General features: G+C 44.4%; 1 protein-coding gene across 4 annotated transcripts in view; it reads left to right on the top strand.

Moving 5' to 3' along the window:
* LOC118367629 (triple functional domain protein-like) overlaps nt 1-19,247 on the top strand; it is a 146,554-nt gene that overhangs the window by 36,309 nt on the left and 90,998 nt on the right. For 3 of the 4 annotated variants that reach the window (XM_052494470.1, XM_052494471.1, XM_052494473.1), the window contains 3 exons: nt 11,835-11,909; nt 13,190-13,304; nt 14,738-14,930. In XM_052494470.1, the coding sequence (XP_052350430.1) occupies nt 11,835-11,909; nt 13,190-13,304; nt 14,738-14,930 (383 nt within the window). Of the gene's footprint in view, nt 1-11,834; nt 11,910-13,189; nt 13,305-14,259; nt 14,548-14,737; nt 14,931-19,247 lie in introns of those variants that run through there. The other variant, XM_052494472.1, reaches the window with a different exon arrangement.

The following is a 19,247-nucleotide window of genomic DNA, read 5'->3' as shown; positions in this document are numbered from 1 at the left end:
TTGCTAGCTAACATATTAATGCTTCGCATTTTCTTCTCTGGTTTGGAAGATACTGTTGCACAAACAACATGCTTATCTAGGCCTACATCAGCACAAGTACCAGGCTGTATTAGCTACCAAAGTTTGCTCTGACTTAGTACATTTAGCAAGCTAGGTAGCCAGCTAACTAGTGATTAGCATTAGCAGCTAAGAATATTTATTTTAGCTAGAGCTTGATAAGAAAGTAAATACTAGCAGACAGCATGATACACAAACTAATATTGTAATTATAGAATGCTTGCAGAAAGCAGCATCATTGTCATCAACATATTTTTGCATCTGACCATGCAGACTACAGAATAAACAGCAAGAACGTGCTCTCTCCATGAGTGATGGGGCGTGTGGGAAGCAGCATTCTGCAGGAGGAGCAGGAGCGAGAGATGACTCATGTAGCAAACTGAGTAAACCATAAAAAAGGACATTACATGCGCTGGAGTTGCATATCACATTTAACAAAATAAACATTGAAAAGCCGTTATAGAAGGTAAAGTTAAACCTAAACCGGTTCCTGTATCAATACCGGTATATAGTAAAATAAGGGATACCGCCCAGCCCTAGTTGTAAGTGAGATGTAAATGGATGCATTTTGCTGTGTAGTGGACAGGGGTCCAGTAATTAGAAAGGGGATTAAAAGCAATCATCAATAAAGCCTATTCCACCGCAAATCCATGTACGACAACTGTTTGGCCCGGCTTAACTTTTTTCCATGGAGTCGAGAGTGAGGCAGACGGCCGGCGAGAACTGCTTAATTCAAAGCAACACTCCTCGGCAGTAAATCTTATTTGGGGGGCAACGGGGGACAAGATAGAAAAGCTCCAAATGGTCAAAAGACCTGGCATTGCCTTCGTAGTGAAGCTTGGTTCCCGGGAGGCCGAGAGGCAGGTTGTCCGATTTCCTCCTGATGTACTGGGTTGGCCTACCCAGACCTACAGGCACAGTCGGCTGCCCACCAATGATTTCTCTTTGACCTAGGATTTCACTTACTTCTTTTGTTAAATGGAGAAAGGTCAAATCAGGAGTTAACAGAGGTACCTGTGATGATGGCGGTGTTGGATAACCACAGCTGGCAGTATGCACAGGCAGGGAGTACCCTCATCCAACTGTCAGGTAACATTACAGTGGTCATCTCAGATACTAGTATTCACCCTGTTGTTGCTCTCTGTGTCTGTCTTGGTGCATGATTAGGGAAGCAGGTTGATTCTCCTGTTTTGGTAAATACAATGTAATTTGTGTGAATGGTTTGTGTTTGTCTATTTCTGTACATTACTGTATTGCTAAGGTACATTAGTCTCTAGTTGTGTGGTTTGCTGTTCAAATTCCCTCTGCAGAATTAGGTGCTATCAGCTTTCAGAGAAGAGGGGAGGAGGGTAGAGTGTCCTTGGCTTATGAAGCTCTGTGGCTCCAGCCACCTAATCGACCAGAGCCCCTATGCTGTAGTTTCCTTATGTATTAGATATAGGCTATGTCTGTGTGCCAAATGGCACCCTATTCCCTATATAGTGAACTACTACCATGCCGGGCTCTGATCAAAACTAGTTCATTATATTGGGAATAGGGTGCCATTTAGGGCTCAATATATCTATCTGAAAACAATGAATTGAACAATGACCATCAAGACTTCGATGTGGACTCTGGCTAAGCAAGTCCATGCACTGACTCTTTTTGATCACAGAAGACACAGACCGGTGTGAGTAAAAATGGGGGGAATTGCCTGTTTACTCAGAAAAATCCCATTATGGTTTATTGTCCAGCCTAGAGACTGTAACTGCATCCCAAATGGCACCCTATTCCCTACATAGTGCAGTACTTTTGACCAGAGCCCTGTATAGTGTACTGTTTTTGGAATAGGAGGTGCCATTTGGGATGCAGCTGTGACCAGTGGTGAGGTAATTAATGCAGAAGAATCTGTGGCGCCCCTGGCTCCTTCCTCCGAGGGGACAGGAGAAAATGAAGGCCATTTGTCATGAAGATAGCTGAGAGAGAGCTACGGAATGAGATCAGCTTCTACTTTAAATCTCCACCATCTCAACCTGTCAGTTCTTCTTCCGGAGGCTTCTCATTAGAGCCTTGGCCTGCATCCCAAATGGCACCCTATTCCCTATGGGCCCTGGTCAAAAGTAGTGTACTTTATAGGGAATAGGGTGCAATTTGGGACAGTACCCTGGTCTCCTGTCTGTCCCATATCACCTTGGCCTGTCTCTGTCTCATCATAACACTCCTCTGAGAGGGCTTGTTGTCAGGTGGAGGTGGGATACTAGAGAAGATGGGTGAACAGAAGTAAGGTATAATCTAGTATTGGCCTTGCCCTATATAGAATGGAGAACGGACACATGCAACATTCTGCGTTCTGTACAGGCCAAGTGTTAGCCTGTAGACTAAATCAAATCAAATGTATTTATAAAGCCCTTCTTACATCAGCTGATATCTCAAAGTGCTGTACATAAACCCAGCCTAAACCCCAAACAGCAAGCAATGCAGGTGTAGAAGCACGGTGGCTAGAAAAAACTCCCTAGAAAGGCCAGAACCTAGGAAGAAACCTAGAGAGGAACCAGGTTATGAGGGGTGGCCAGTCCTCTTCTGGCTGTGACTATAGCTTATAGAGACTATAGCTTAGTGTTCACTATAACACATTGTCTTTGGATTGCGCTTGTGATTTGTGAACCAGGCTCATAGAAGAGATATAGAGGGATGGATCAAATGGTGAACACACAACGTAGAGAGGGTTGCCCATGGAGAGGCCAATGGTAAAGTTAACAATACCCCGGGCGATAGAGGGAGAGGGTGCAGTAAAATAAACAAAGTGAGTATTGGAAGTGTCTGTGTAAGAGAGGGATCAGTCGACAGATGGCCACAACGCTACATTTTAAAGCAGGTAGGGAGAAAAGAGTAATTTCACTAGTTTATAGGCTTTTTGGGGTGATGCATGGAAAACTACATTAACATACTGATTTCAATTATATTTTATATGGCAGAGTGGTGTTTTAATAAAAAACGATAAGAACACAGCTGTGAATATCTATACGTAGTACAACACAGTATTGAAGAAGCCTAGCCTAGTGTTTTTCATTTAGTAACATTGTTTTAAAGAAGCTGCAACAGCACAATGAAAGAGATTGTGACATTGTTGAACTGGGAAATGCTGGGTCTCTTCTAACTGACTGTGAAGGTTGTACAGCTCTTTAATTGTTTGTGGTCTCATCGCTCCCCCTGGTACTAATGGAACAGGAGACTGTTGTTATTATAGTGTAGGTTGTCACACTGGAGAGATGGAAAAACAACATTATCAACAGCACCATGTAATTGTTCTTTAATCGTCTATGACGGGTCCAACACTTCAGAAAGCACAGCATGGACACCTGGATTTAAGAATGTATCACTTTATATACATCAGGTTTCACCATAAATGCAAACTCTGCCCAGTGCCCACCCAGCGTGTCTGGCAAGCTCAATCAAGTGCACCTAAAATATAATATACAATTAATTAAATTAAAATGTTCAACCCAGGTCTGCTATTTACCTGATCAGAAAACAGCATTGACACATTCTGTTGCGTTGAGAGACCTGGTCACTCAGGACTGTGTCCTGTTTCTGTTCTGCCTTCTGGTTATTTAGGGTCTCAAAAACTGGCAAAAGAAAGTGGCACATCGTTACCTCAGAGGAAATGCTATACTTAAACCCCCAGAAAAAGGGTGTCGGTGCTGCGCAGAGCAGAGCCAGGCCAAAGCACACAGTATACAGGCAAAGTTTCCCTCTCTATCCAAATGAGATTAGAGTGTCTGAGGCCTCTGTGACTGGAGCTGCAGGGTGAGAGAAACACCCACACTTCCTCTGGATTTGAAGCGCTCCAGTCAAGCTGAGATGATCACATCACACAGCTGTGAAGAATGGCTCCCATCACAGCCCCAGCCATGGCTTTCTTTGCATCCTAAATTGCAGCCTATTTCTTATACAGTGCACTCGTTTACATGGCTCTGGTCAACAATGTGCACTATGTAGGGAATAGGGTGCCATTTGGGAAACAAACAAGCTCTATATCCTGGTCTTGTGGCTGTGGCCAGCAACACTGGGTCTGATTTGCCCCATCAGAAATCCTCCCCATACATTTGTACCAGGGCTTGGATTACTTGTCCTGTGCTTGGCTTTTTCAAGCTACTTACTTACTTAAACCCTTTTGCTACTTGTAGCAGCATAGGTCATCCACAAAGGTCGTCCACAAAAAGTCCTAATCGGGGCCGAGCACTATGATGAACACGACTGACTGGGGAGAGTGAGGACTTGTGTACTAACACACTGGTGTGGAGGTCAGTCCTCTGAGAGGCTAAAAGTCTCTGGCCGAAATGGCACCCTATTCCCTATATAGTGCACTGCAAGGTCCCTGGTCAAAGTAGTGCACTATGAAGGAGATAGGTTGCCATTTGGGGACAGACCATGTGAAGCAGCTGGTCTTGCTGTCTATCTGTGGTCCTTGTAAGTAAAGTGCTGTTAAAAGGACTGAAGAGGGGATTGACATACTTTCCTTACACCCTGCCTGGTAACTGGTGAGAGAGAGAGGTTACTGTGAGGCTATAGGCTTTAGACTAGAGAGAGCTGCTGGCCTGGCTCTACGTTTGCCTCGGTAGATCAGACCAGGCACAGCACAGGGCAACTTCCCGTTCTGAGGGTCAAAAGTAGTGCATTATGAAGGGAATGGGTTGCCATTTGGGAGGCAGACATGGACAATTTAGTGTAGTAGCATACGCAGTGCTGTGGGTCCAAAACCTCTCTAAATTCATATTTTATTTATGCATGTTTTCTCAAAGAGCGGGAGTGGTGGAGTTTATTTCCTGTTCAATCTACTGTTGTTCCATTTGTCCATACACCCGGTCATACTGTTGGTGTGAGAGTTCTACTTTTTCAATTTCTCCAAGAGCTCCCAAAGTGATATATACCCACATAATAAAACAGATATAGTGGAACTTGTAGACAGGATGCCGAGGTATTGGTGGAGTGTGTCTGTATTCTGCACAGTGCTGTTTTCATCAGACTGTGTGGCCATAAGGATTTTTGTTTTATTCATTCAGTAAATCTGTTGACAATGGCACTCCTTCTGCTCCCTCATAATTTACATTGTAATTCCACCTACGGGAGGGAGGGCGCACTATTGGTTTACATGACGATGTACCCAGAATCCGCTAGCATATTTTTCCGGCTTGTGCAATACTTCCACTTCTGCGATGTGGGGGTGGGTGGAATAAACCCAAGCTGAGACAAAGGAAGGAACGTATACCCTTCAAACCATGACTCAAGTCACGATTTACCTGCCTCACATGACGCTTAGTGACTTGAGGACCACACTGTTATTACCTACATCAGCCAACGTCATAACTCAAGTGAACATTGTGTGTGCATTGTGATACATCATCTATTGTAAGGCAACACATCGACAGCTTCAAATGCTGCACCGCCTCCCTGTCATCACCATCATGGTTCTGTTGAGCCATTTATTTCCTGCCAATGAATGGTTGATGTCAGTATGATGCAGCATCCGCCATCTCCTGAAGAAGATCAGGCTCCACGAATAAGTCATTTGATTAAGTTGTTCTTGACATTGTTTGAACAGAATATTTCTGATCTGATTGCATCCCCGCCTGGTATGGCAACTGCTTGGCAGCTGACTGCGCTACAGAGGGTAGTGAGTACGGCCCAGAACATCACTGGAGCCAAGCTTCCTGCCATCCAGGACCTATTTAACAGGCGGTGTCAGAGGAAAGCCCAAAAAATTGTCAGCGACTCCAGTCACCCTAGTCATACTTTTTTCTGCCCCTTAACAGCTTCTACCACCAAGCCTTAAGACTACTTATTTTGTACACTGCTGCTACTCGCTGTTTATTATCTACGCATCGTCACTTTACCTCGACTAACCTGTACCACCTACCCATTGACTCGGTACCATTACCCCCTGTATATAGCCTTATTGTTATTTCATTGTGTTACTTTGTATTATTTTTTACTTTAGTTTATTTGGTAAATATTTTCTTAACTCTTTCTTGAACTGCGTTGTTGGTTAAGGGCTTGTAAGTAAGCATTTCACGGTAAGGTCTACACATGTTGTATTCGGCGCATGTGACAAATAAAGTTTGATTTGATAGCACAAGCAGTGTTTCCTTCTCTCCAGCGAGGCACTACAGTAGTAGGACTATATTATAGAAAGTAGTTTTTATGCTGTTTGTTTTCAAAGGGCACCCGACAGCACGCTGAGTGAGTAGAATGGATTACCCTCATTATTAATGCATTATCAAGGATGAGTGATTGACAACCTTCATTTCATGCTTGGCAGACTTGTAAATGAAGGCTGTGTGGTGCTGCCTGGGTTATAATGATTGTTCACCAATTACTATATTGGTGATTGGTGTTTGTACTCATGTGTTTGTACTCATGTAAAACAGGCTGAACATGTAGGCCTAGCAGTGAAAATCCTATATGAGCTCATATGCTTCAATTGCTTGGCCTAATTTGATGATTCTACATGTTCTGGTTCAGAAGTTACTTATTGCACCACACTGCGTGCAGAGCACTGTGTGTGTGTGTGTGCGTGTGTGTGTGAACCTGGGGATGCCAGCGAGGTAGGCTTTGAGTCTGCGGAGGGCCTCTGTTCATATTCACGGTTACTTCTGGCCACCTGGATAACACAGGAACCAGCATGAGAAACACACTACAACCACTAACAAGGTGTGTCTGGCCTGCCTTCTAGCCTTCTAGACAGAGCATTGTCTGAGACTGAAAACATAGTGGGACTCTGCCTCTCCCTGCTGACCCTGATCTGTACTTCTAGGTGTGTGTGTGCGTGTGTGCGTGTGTGCGTGTGTGTGTGTGTGTGTGTGTGTGTGTGTGTGTGTGTGTGTGTGTGTGTGTGTGTGTGTGTGTGTGTGTGTGTGTGTGTGTGTGTGTGTGTGTGTGTGTGTGTGTGTGTGTGTTGACCCTTCTCGGTGCCTCTAGCAGTGCAGTGGAGATCAGTGTTGGATGTGGGCCATTATCAGGCTGTTACATAAAAACACCAAAGAGAGAGAGAGAGAAAGGGGGGATGTGGGCACACTTGACTGGAAACAGAGGAGTTGTGTTTCCAGTGGGGCCCATGCCCTGTGTTACTGTACCACACACACACACACACACCCACACACACATCGACACTCCCACATGCTGCTGCAGGAATGTTTAGACTGGGCTGACATACGTGTGCCAGATCATGAAAGGGAGTTGGACGATAAGGAGGGGGGAGGGAGGGAGACAGCTGAACAGCTATGGTGGTATTGTTGTCATGCTCACACCTCTCCTTAGTTTGATTCTGAACATGACTGGAATGAGGCATGGGGGTGAGTACACACATGCACACAGATACACACAGACGTGCAGGCATGCATGCAGGCATCCATGCGCGCACACACACACACACACACACACACACACACACACACACACACACACACACACACACACACACACACACACACACACACACACACACACACACACACACACACACACACACACACACACACACACACACACACAGCCCTGAAGTTCACCCACCTATGGTGTCTGCTCTCTGGATGAGGGTACACACAGACACGCTAGTACAATAGAACTATTATAGAAGCATTTTACCTCCCCTGTCCCTCTCGAAGCTGTCCCTGTCCCAGCTGGTTGCCTGAAGCAATATATTATCCTCTTTAGGGCCCAGCACTGCTCTGCAATCTCCCGTAATGACATAATGTGTTATGACGTCCAGTCAGGCCTGACTACTGCTGACTGGGTCAGATGTGGAATAGAATCAATATCGAAGTAGCCATGTTGTATCGATTGGCCTCTCCTCTCCCTGAGCACGACTCACTCAGACTTCCCCGCTCGATGTTATTGGCATCAAATATTTAAACGAGAGGTCGACCGATTATGATTTTTCGACGCCGACACCGATTATTGGAGGACCAAAAAAGCCACATTAATCGGCCGATTTTTATTTATTTATTTGACAATATTATTGTTGTATTGTTGTAATGACAATTACAACAATACTGAATGAACACTTATTTTAACATAATATAATGCATCAATAAAATCAATTTAGCCTCAAGTAAATAATGAAACATGTTCAATTTGGTTTAAATAATGCAAAAACAAAGTGTTTGAGAAGAAAGTAAAAGTGCAATATGTGCCATGTAAAAAAGCTAACATTTCAGATCCTTGCTCAGAACATGAGAACATATGAAAGCTGGTGGTTCCTTTTAACATGAGACTTCAATATTCCAAAGTAAGAGGTTTTAGGTTGTAGTTATTATAGGAATTATAGGACTATTTCCCTCTATACCATTTGTATTTCATTAACCTTTGACTATTGGATGTTCTTATAGGCACTTTAGTATTGCCAGTGTAACAGTATAGCTTCTGTCCCTCTCCTCGCTCATCCCTGGGCTCGAACCAGCAACATAAAGACAACAGCCACCATCAAAGCAGCGTTCCCCATGCAGAGCAAGGGGAACAACTACTAGAAGGCTTGGAGCGAGTGACGTTTGAAACGCTATTAGCGCGCGCTAACTGGCTAACTAGCTAACCATTTCACTTCGGTTACACCAGCCTCATCTCGGGATTTGATAGGCTTGTAGTCATAAACAGCGCAATGCTTGACGCACAACGAAGAGCTGCTGGCAAAATGCACAAAAGCGCTGTTTGAATGAATGTTTACGCGTCTGCTTCTGCCGACCACCGCTCACTCAGATACCTGTATGCTTGTATGCACAGTCAGATTATATGCAACGCAGGACACACTAGATAATATCTAGTAATATCTAGTAATATGTGTAGTTAACTAGTGATTATGATTGATTGTTTTTTATAAGATAAGTTTAATGCTTGCTAGCAACTTACCTTGGCTTACTGCATTCACGTAACAGGCAGTCTCCTTGTGGAGTGCAACGAGAGAGAGGTAGGTCGTTATTGCGTTGGACTAGTTAACTGTAAGGTTGCAAGATTGGATCCCCCGAGCTGACAAGGTGAAAATCTGTCCTTCTGCCCCTGAACGAGGCAGTTAACCCACCGTCTTCCTTAATACATAACGAATTTGGCCAATAGCAATAGATTAAATCAACTCATTAGCCCACAAAGGCAAACGTGCCTCAAACACGGGGCAAAACGCCCAGAAACGAACGCATCTGAGTATAAACTGCAGTACTCTGTACTACATGTTACCTCAAGAACAGATCTTACAGAATGATGAGAGCGGCATCCTAAAAGGACCTTCCCCTGGCCTCACCCATTCCCGTTTAAACAGGTACATTTTCTCTCCAGCGAGGCACAGAATAAAATTGTATGAAGCCGATTCTATGTTTTCAAAGGGCACACGGCAGCACACTGAGTGATTGTTAATACAATATCAAGGTGGAGTGATTGACAAACTTTATTTCATACTCTTTTCTGTCCGTCTCTGGCAACTGTTTTAACCTCATCTCAGAATGAACTAATACTTTTAATCGGCAATCACAACTATTGAGTCTGCCATCTTTTTTGATAGGATGCTATTAATCATATCATGCAAAGCCTTGTGAAAATCGGATTTTGTGTTACAGTCAAAAGAATAATCCATTTTGGATAATTCCAACAGCAACAAATCCATTGAGCTGTGACAAAGTGGGTTGGGGACAGGGGACTGCAGTTTGAGACTACGAGGAGTGATTTGATATGATAATATGACCATGACTGCATCCAAAATGCGTCCCTATCCCCTATTTATTGCACTACTTTTGACCAGACCCCATGTAGAATAGTGTGCCATTTGGGACACAAACCAGTTCTTCCCATGGGGTGGAACAGTGAGTGGGAAATATATTACGTTGCAGGTTTGCAGGAGATAAAGCCTAGCTACTGCCTATTAGCATGTCTATAAAATATTCAGAGTCAGAGCATAGGCCTCAGAGCTTCCTTTCCTTACCCTGCACTACACACACACACACACACACACACACACACACACACACACACACACACACACACACACACACACACACACACACACACACACACACACACACACACACACACACACACACACACACACACACACACACTATTAACTCTGAAAGTTGGGTAATGAAAACCAGCTTGTTGACTCTCCTCCGTGTCACATTCTATTGGAGTCCAGCGTGAACGAGGCAACCCTCCCCAGACTACCACCTGTGTATCGTTGTGTGTTTTCAAATTCGACTCCTCCCCAACTGTGATTGCCCTCTCTGCTTTATTTGAAATAGACCCCTCCCTCGCTCTCTCTCTTTCCCTCTCTTGCTCGCGCTCTCTTTCTCTCTCACTCGCTCTTTCTCTCTTCCTCTCTCTGTTTCTGTTTCCTCTCTCCCGTTTAGTAGTTAAGGAAACTGCTGCTCTACCAGGTCTAACACAGTAAGCTGCAGCCCTACCAGGTCTAACACAGTAAACTGCAGCTCTACCACGTCTAACACAGTAAACTGCTGCTCTACCCGGTCTAACACAGTAAGCTGCAGCCCTACCAGGTCTAACACAGTAAGCTGCAGCCCTACCAGGTCTAACACAGTAAGCTGCTGCTCTACCAGGTCTAACACAGTAAGCTGCTGCTCTACCAGGTCTAACACAGTAAGCTGCTGCTCTACCAGGTCTAACACAGTAAGCTGCAGCTCTACCAGGTCTAACACAGTAAGCTGCTGCTCTACCAGGTCTACACAGTAAATTGCTGCTCTACCAGGTCTACACAGTAAATTGCTGCTCTACCAGGTCTAACACAGTAAATTGCTGCTCTACCAGGTCTAACACAGTAAACTGCTGCTCTACCAGGTCTAACACAGTAAGCTGCTTCTCTACCAGGTCTAACACAGTACGCTGCTTCTCTACCAGGTCTAACACAGTAAGCTGCTGCTCTACCAGGTCTAACACAGTAAACTGCTGCTCTACCAGGTCTAACACAGTAAGCTGCTGCTCTACCAGGTCTAACACAGAAAGCTGCTGCTCTACCAGGTCTAACACAGTAAGCTGCTTCTCCACCAGGTCTAACACAGAAAGCTGCTGCTCTACCAGGTCTAACACAGTAAGCTGCTGCTCTACCAGGTCTAACACAGTAAGCTGCTTCTCTACCAGGTCTAACACAGTAAGCTGCAGCTCTAGTCAGTGCAGTAGACATCAACCTACTCGTACTACACTGTATGACTACAGGATCTACTCAGGTCTTATCTACAGGCTGTGCTATGATGACACAATGTAAAGGTGTGTGTGTGTGGGGGGGGGGCTCTCTATATTGAGTGTAAGCCATCTGGTGAGTAGGTGAGGATATGAGTTAAGACCAGAGTACAGCGCTATAGCTATGAAGCTATCTATCTAGTCACTACTGTGTCTCTTTGACTGCTTGGTTGTACAATAAGGATTTAACCTGATTTAACTTCTATGATCTATTTTTGTTCTTAGTAGTGGTTGTCACCATTCTGAACTCTTATTAGGCCTTCTCAAGAGTTCAACCTGTCATAGGGTTGTAATGACAAAGAGATGGCTGATTTTATCTCATGTCAGGGTTCCGCTGCTAGAACTGGGTCACCTATAGAGAGTGATTTTTAACAGACTGGAACACTCTGACTGGTACACTCTGTGGCTCTGAACCTTTTCAGTCCTAACCCAGGTTGTGTATTAGTAGTGATGAGAACATGACTGATTGACTGATATCATGTTATCAAGTGAACTTCAGTATGTACAGAACTGAACCTTGATGGTCTGATTTACTGTTCTGACTGACTGCATTTCCCTGTTTATTTCAGGGTTTCATCGAAATGAGGAGATGAAGGCCATAGACGTTCTGCCCATCCTTAAAGAAAAGGTTGCCTTCATATCAGGTGAGAAACACGATGTCTCTGATCCATGGTGTTTACCATTCTATATGGTCTGTAGACACACACACACACACACACACACACACACACACACACACACACACACACACACACACACACACACACACACACACACACACACACACACACACACACACACACACACACACACACACACACACACACACACACACACACACACACACACAAACGGCCTCACATGATTCACTGCAGCTCTGCATTTACTACAGAGCACTGGGAATAGGCAGCACATTATGGTGGGAACAACAGCCTACAACACAACACAGGGAAACATCAGGCAGGCAAGGCTTCCTCTGCAGGGAGATGTAGCTTCAGCTAAGCTGTGAGTGGAGCTGTCTGTGTGAACCGTGCCATGACCCTGACCTGCTGTGACTTACTGCTGACATGACTTAGTCATGTCAAGACTCATAACTTCTATGGTCTATTTTTGTTCTTATTAGTGGTTGTTCTTATTAGTGGTGGCAAGCAGTCTTGCCTCCAACTAAAAGCTATAAAGTATTTTTATTTTAATTGTATTTTAATTTCACCTTTATTTAACTAGGTAGGCTATTTGAGAACACGTTCTCATTTACAACTGCGACCTGGCCAAGATAAAGCAAAGCAGTGCGACCCAAACAACAACACAGAGTTACACATGGAATAAACAAACGTACAGTCAATAACACAATAGAAAAAGTCTATATACAGTGTGTGCAAATGAGATAAGATAAGGGAGGTAAGGCAATAAATAGGCCATAGTGATGAAATAATTACAATTTAGCAATTAAACACTGTAGAGATATATGTGCAGAAGATGAATGTGCAAGTAGAAATACTGGGGTGCAAAGGAGCAAACAAAATACATTAAAAAAAATACCAGTATGGGGATGAGGTAGTTGGATGGGTTATTTACAGATAGGCTATGTACAGGTGCAGTGATCTGTGTGCTGCTCTGACAGCTGGTACTTAAAGTTAGTGAGGGAGATATGAGTCTCCAGCTTCCGTGATTTTTGCAATATGTATGCTGTAAACAGCTATAAATATGATGAGTGATTTTACCTCAAAGTACTCCTATTATTGTAAAATAGTAATGCATTCTTCAGTTGCCGGTATTACGATAAGAGTCCATTATACTGTAAAAGGTACGATAAGAGTCCATTATACTGTAAAAGGTGAGGACAACTAGCAGGATTTGTAAATCCCTGTTTAGTGGTTATCTGTTGTTGTGTGTTTCTCATGGTCCTGGTTCATGTGTTCCCCAGGTGGGCGAGATAAACGTGGGGGTCCTGTCCTTACCTTCCCAGCCAGGAGTAACCATGACAGAATACGAACAGAGGACCTCCGCAGACTCATAGCCTACCTCGCTGGTATCCCCAGGTACTGTTTCTTATACATAAATAACTGAACACACTGTTGAACCCAGCCCGGCCTCCTTTCCCTGCACTACACACACACACACACACACACACACACACACACACACACACACACACACACACACACACACACACACACACACACACACACACACACACACACACACACACACACACACACACACACACACACACACACACACACACATAACACTGCAAAGTTAACTCTGAAAGTTGGATAATGTGTCAAATTGGAGTCCAGCGTGAACGAGGCAACCCTCCCCAGACTACCACCTGTGAATCACTGTGTGTTTTCAAATTCAACTACTGCCCAACTGATTTCCCTCTCTGCTTTATTTGAAATAGACTCTTCCCTTTAAGCAGCCACCTCTCTGTGCAGCTTTAGAGGGAATATTATACTCCAGCCCTCAGCCTGGTGCAGTACCGTTACCACTGACTGTTGATATAGTTTACTCAGTATACAGTATGTGTGTGTTTCTGTATGCGCTTGCATGTGTCTGTCTGTATGCGTGTGTGTGTGTGCGCGTGCGTGCGTGCGTGTTTGTAGTGTAGTGCAGTGCAGTCCAGGGCTGTATGTAGGTTAGACTCCCCCTGGGCCTCTCTCTGTAGGGGCTGATGACGCCAGGCAAGCAGAGCAGAGCAGAGGAGAGCACAGTGGAGTGGGTCACTTACTAATAACTAACTGCAGATAGATATTCTCAGGTCATCTCCTATTCGCTCTCTCTCTCTGTGCTGTTTAGCTGCAGGCAAGCTTCTCCTCTTCTCTGTCTGTTTTCAGTGTTATTGGATACTAGCCTAGAGGCTGACTAGTGGTTAGGAAAACAGTGTAGGGGATCTGGTGCGGGCTGCATCCGGAGAGAAGGGGCGTCGGCCTGGACTAGGACGTGGGAGGCGTGGGCGGTTGGCTTGCAGAGTTGCTAGTGGAACGGTCCACTCAGCGGGAGGGCAGTTTTACACTCTCTTTTATACACAGAAACAAACTCTCGCTCTCACTTTATCTCTCTCTCACTTTGTATTTGGCTCTCTCTCTGGTTCACTCGTTTTCTCACACTGTTTTCTTATGGTTTCTCTCTGGGAGACGGCTGGGCTGGTCTTTTCAGAGAGTGAAGTCATAGTGATTTAGTTCAGAGCACAAGGCCTCCTTCTGCGCTGTGAGACACTCAGGTTAAGCCTTAAACACTGGGGATATCCTTTTATGGTGCTTTTGCAGCGGGACACTTTTGGTAAGCGAGTCATTGAACATCTCAACGTAAAATTTTTTCTGAGGCACCTGGTGAAATACATTTTCACCACCCATTTCATTTTCATTTGAATATTTGCAATAGTTTTTTGTCATGGAAGTAAAACAAAATATTTGAGTGGTGATTTGTGAATTTCATGGCTACTTGTGGTTGTTGTCTTGGTTTGTCTCAGTGAGGAGGTGAGCAGACATGGCTTCACGGTCATCGTTGACATGCGAGGCTCTAAGTGGGACAGCATCAAGCCTCTGCTGAAGATCCTGCAGGAATCCTTCCCTTCCTGCATCCACGTCGCCCTCATCATCAAACCAGACAACTTCTGGCAGAAACAGAGGACCAATTTTGGGAGCTCCAAGTTTGAATTTGAGGTAGGTCCACCCGGCATAGTCTCTTGTGATGGACATTCATACAGAATCATTTGAGCAAGCAAACTACCTAGCGCGAGATTGCCTTATGGGTTCTGAGAATGGTACTATAGCAATATGACTCAACCGCTTTGAATCGATCCTCAGATGTGGATCTTTTCCCAAAAGTGTCTGAGGAGATTGTATGTCTTAATCATCTTTAGGCTATACTGAGAATATGTTTGTAGTCTCTGGAGTTGAGGAAATGAGTTTGCAATGTGAATGTTTTTCTTCAAATGAATTGATTGCCTTCAACTTGAATTAAAGTTGTGTATAAGTGTTCCAAGATGTCGTTATGAGCCCTAGGAAGTGTTGTGTGGAATTGGAAAGGGACATTAAAGCTGTGACAGAGAGAGTCCCGTGTGGGTAGGAAGCTGGAGCTGTTCAATTTAGTTCTGACCTATTTAGAGTGGAACATGGATATATGGGCCTCAGAGAGAGCAGAGTCTCAGTAAAGAGGGCAGTCTGATGAGGGACATCCAGATTGGCATTAATCTGAGCCCACTGCTAAAGAATACACAACATACACATGAATGGGCTTTAAAGAGCTGTGGATACTGCATGTGTTGACGTTATCTCATAGAGATTTGATGTGTTATGACTGGTAACATTGCTGCAGCTATAATTCCTGGAATGTTTTTGCCCACCTTTTCAAGTGAACATTGGACGTAATAGATCTGTTGTTGACCACTCCTCATAATCCACGTTTAATTATGTTGGTTCTGAAATTTTGACTCACAGTGATATTCAGTTGGTTTAGTAACGTGATAGTCATTAATAATAATATCTGCATCTCGGGCGTCTCATGCATCAGGGTGTACTTCAGTGCGTCGCTCCCGTAGAATAATAATGACGTGTCATCAGTGTCATAAAATGACTTTCTGCTTCTCGGATCTCCTTCCATAATTTCCTCACAGACTGCTGTTTATATTAGTGTCTGAATCCTCCCTCTTCCTCACAGACTGCTGTTTATATTATTGTCTGAACCCTCCCTCTTCCTCACAGACTGCTGTTTATATTAGTGTCTGAACCCTCCCTCTTCCTCACAGACTGCTGTTTATATTAGTGTCTGAACCCTCCCTCTTCCTCACAGACTGCTGTTTATATTATTGTCTGAACCCTCCCTCTTCCTCACAGACTGCTGTTTATATTAGTGTCTGAACCCTCCCTCTTCCTCACAGACTGCTGTTTATATTATTGTCTGAACCCTCCCTCTTCCTCACAGACTGCTGTTTATATTAGTGTCTGAACCCTCCCTCTTCCTCACAGACTGCTGTTTATATTAGTGTCTGAACCCTCCCTCTTCCTCACAGACTGCTGTTTATATTATTGTCTGAACCCTCCCTCTTCCTCACAGACTGCTGTTTATATTAGTGTCTGAACCCTCCCTCTTCCTCACAGACTGCTGTTTATATTAGTGTCTGAACCTCCCTCTTCCTCACAGACTGCTGTTTATATTAGTGTCTGAGAACGTCTCCCTCTTCCTCACAGACTGCTGTTTATATTATTGTCTGAACCCTCCAATCTTCCTCACAGACTGCTGTTTATATTAGTGTCTGAACCCTCCCTCTTCCTCACAGACTGCTGTTTATATTAGTGTCTGAATCCTCCCTCTTCCTCACAGACTGCTTTATATTAGTGTCTGAACCCTCCCTCTTCCTCACAGACTGCTGTTTATATTAGTGTCTGAACCCCCCCCTCTTCCTCACAGACTGCTGTTTATATTATTGTCTGAACCCTCCCTCTTCCTCACAGACTGCTGTTTATATTAGTGTCTGAACCTCCTCTTCCTCACAGACTGCTGTTTATATTAGTGTCTGAACCCTCCCTCTTCCTCACAGACTGCTGTTTATATCAGTGTCTGAACCCTCCCTCTTCCTCACAGACTGCTGTTTATATTAGTGTCTGAACCCTCCCTCTTCCTCACAGGCTGCTGTTTATATTAGTGTCTGAACCCTCCCTCTTCCTCACAGACTGCTGTTTATATTAGTGTCTGAACCTCCCTCTTCCTCACAGACTGCTGTTTATATTAGTGTCTGAATCCTCCCTCTTCCTCACAGACTGCTGTTTATATTAGTGTCTGAATCCTCCCCCTCTTCCTCACAGACTGCTGTTTATATTAGTGTCTGAATCCTCCCCCCTTTCCTCACAGACTGCTGTTTATATTAGTGTCTGAATCCTCCCCCCTTTTCCTCACAGACTGCTGTTTAAATTAGTGTCTGAACCCTCCCTCTTCCTCACAGACTGCTGTTTATATTAGTGTCTGAACCCTCCCTCTTCCTCACAGACTGCTGTTTACATTAGTGTCTGAACCCTCCCTCTTCCTCACAGACTGCTGTTTATATTAGTGTCTGAACCTCCCTCTTCCTTACAGACTGCTGTTTATATTAGTGTCTGAACCCTCCCTCTTCCTCACAGACTGCTGTTTATATTAGTGTCTGAACCCTCCCTCTTCCTCACAGACTGCTGTTTATATTAGTGTCTGAACCCCCCTCTTCCTCACAGACTGCTGTTTAAATTAGTGTCTGGACCCTCCCTCTTCCTCACAGACTGCTGTTTAAATTAGTGTCTGAACCCTCCCTCTTCCTCACAGACTGCTGTTTATATTAGTGTCTGAATCCTCCCCCCCTTTTCTTCACAGACTGCTGTTTATATTAGTGTCTGAATCCTCCCCCTTTCCTCACAGACTGCTGTTTATATTAGTGTCTGAACCCTCCCCCTCTTCCTCACAGACTGCTGTTTAAATTATTGTCTGAACCCTCCCTCTTCCTCACAGACTGCTGTTTATATTAGTGTCTGAACCCTCCCTCTTCCTCACAGACTGCTGTTTACATTAGTGTATGAACCCTCCCTCTTCTTCACAGACTGCTGTTTATATTAGTGTCTGAACCCTCCCTCTTCCTCACAGACTGCTGTTTATATTAGTGTCTGAACCCTCCCTCTTCCTCACAGACTGCTGTTTATATTAGTGTCTGAACCCTCCCTCTTCCTCACAGACTGCTGTTTATATTAGTGTCTGAATCCTCCCTTTTCCTCACAGACTGCTGTTTATATTAGTGTCTGAATCCTCCCCCTCTTCCTCACAGACTGCTGTTTATATTAGTGTCTGAATCCTCCCCCTTTTCCTCACAGACTGCTGTTTATATTAGTGTCTGAATCCCCCTCCCCCTTTTCCTCACAGACTGCTGTTTAAATTAGTGTCTGAACCCTCCCTCTTCCCCACAGACTGCTGTTTATATTAGTGTCTGAACCCTCCCTCTTCCTCACAGACTGCTGTTTACATTAGTGTCTGAACCCTCCTCTTCCTCACAGACTGCTGTTTATATTAGTGTCTGAACCCTCCCTCTTCCTTACAGACTGCTGTTTATATTAGTGTCTGAACCCTCCCTCTTCCTCACAGACTGCTGTTTATATTAGTGTCTGAACCCCCCTCTTCCTCACAGACTGCTGTTTATATTAGTGTCTGAACCCCCCCTCTTCCTCACAGACTGCTGTTTAAATTAGTGTCTGAACCCTCCCTCTTCCTCACAGACTGCTGTTTATATTAGTGTCTGAATCCTCCCCCCCTTTTCTTCACAGACTGCTGTTTATATTAGTGTCTGAATCCTCCCCTCCTTTTCCTCACAGACTGCTGTTTATATTAGTGTCTGAACCCTCCCCCTTCCTCACAGACTGCTGTTTAAATTAGTGTCTGAACCCTCCCTCTTCCTCACAGACTGCTGTTTATATTAGTGTCTGAACCCTCCCTCTTCCTCACAGACTGCTGTTTACATTAGTGTATGAACCCTCCCTCTTCTTCACAGACTGCTGTTTATATTAGTGTCTGAACCCTCCCTCTTCCTCACAGACTGCTGTTTATATTAGTGTCTGAACCCTCCCTCTTCCTCACAGACTGCTGTTTATATTAGTTTCTGAACCCTCCCACTTCCTCACAGACTGCTGTTTATATTAGTGTCTGAATCCTCCCTCTTCCTCACAGACTGCTGTTTATATTAGTGTCTGAATCCTCCCCCCTCTTCCTCACAGACTGCTGTTTATATTAGTGTCTGAATCCTCCCCCCTTTTCCTCACAGACTGCTGTTTATATTAGTGTCTGAACCCCCCTTTTCCTCACAGACTGCTGTTTAAATTAGTGTCTGAACCTCCCTCTTCCTCACAGACTGCTGTTTATATTAGTGTCTGAACCCTCCCTCTTCCTCACAGACTGCTGTTTACATTAGTGTCTGAACCCTCCCTCTTCCTCACGGACTGCTGTTTATATTAGTGTCTGAACCCTCCCTC

Source organism: Oncorhynchus keta, chromosome 34 (assembly GCF_023373465.1).
Source record: "Oncorhynchus keta strain PuntledgeMale-10-30-2019 chromosome 34, Oket_V2, whole genome shotgun sequence".
Taxonomy (NCBI): domain Eukaryota; kingdom Metazoa; phylum Chordata; class Actinopteri; order Salmoniformes; family Salmonidae; genus Oncorhynchus; species Oncorhynchus keta.
The sequence above is the reverse complement of the archived record's forward strand: the minus strand, read 5'-3'. Positions and strand labels throughout refer to the sequence as shown.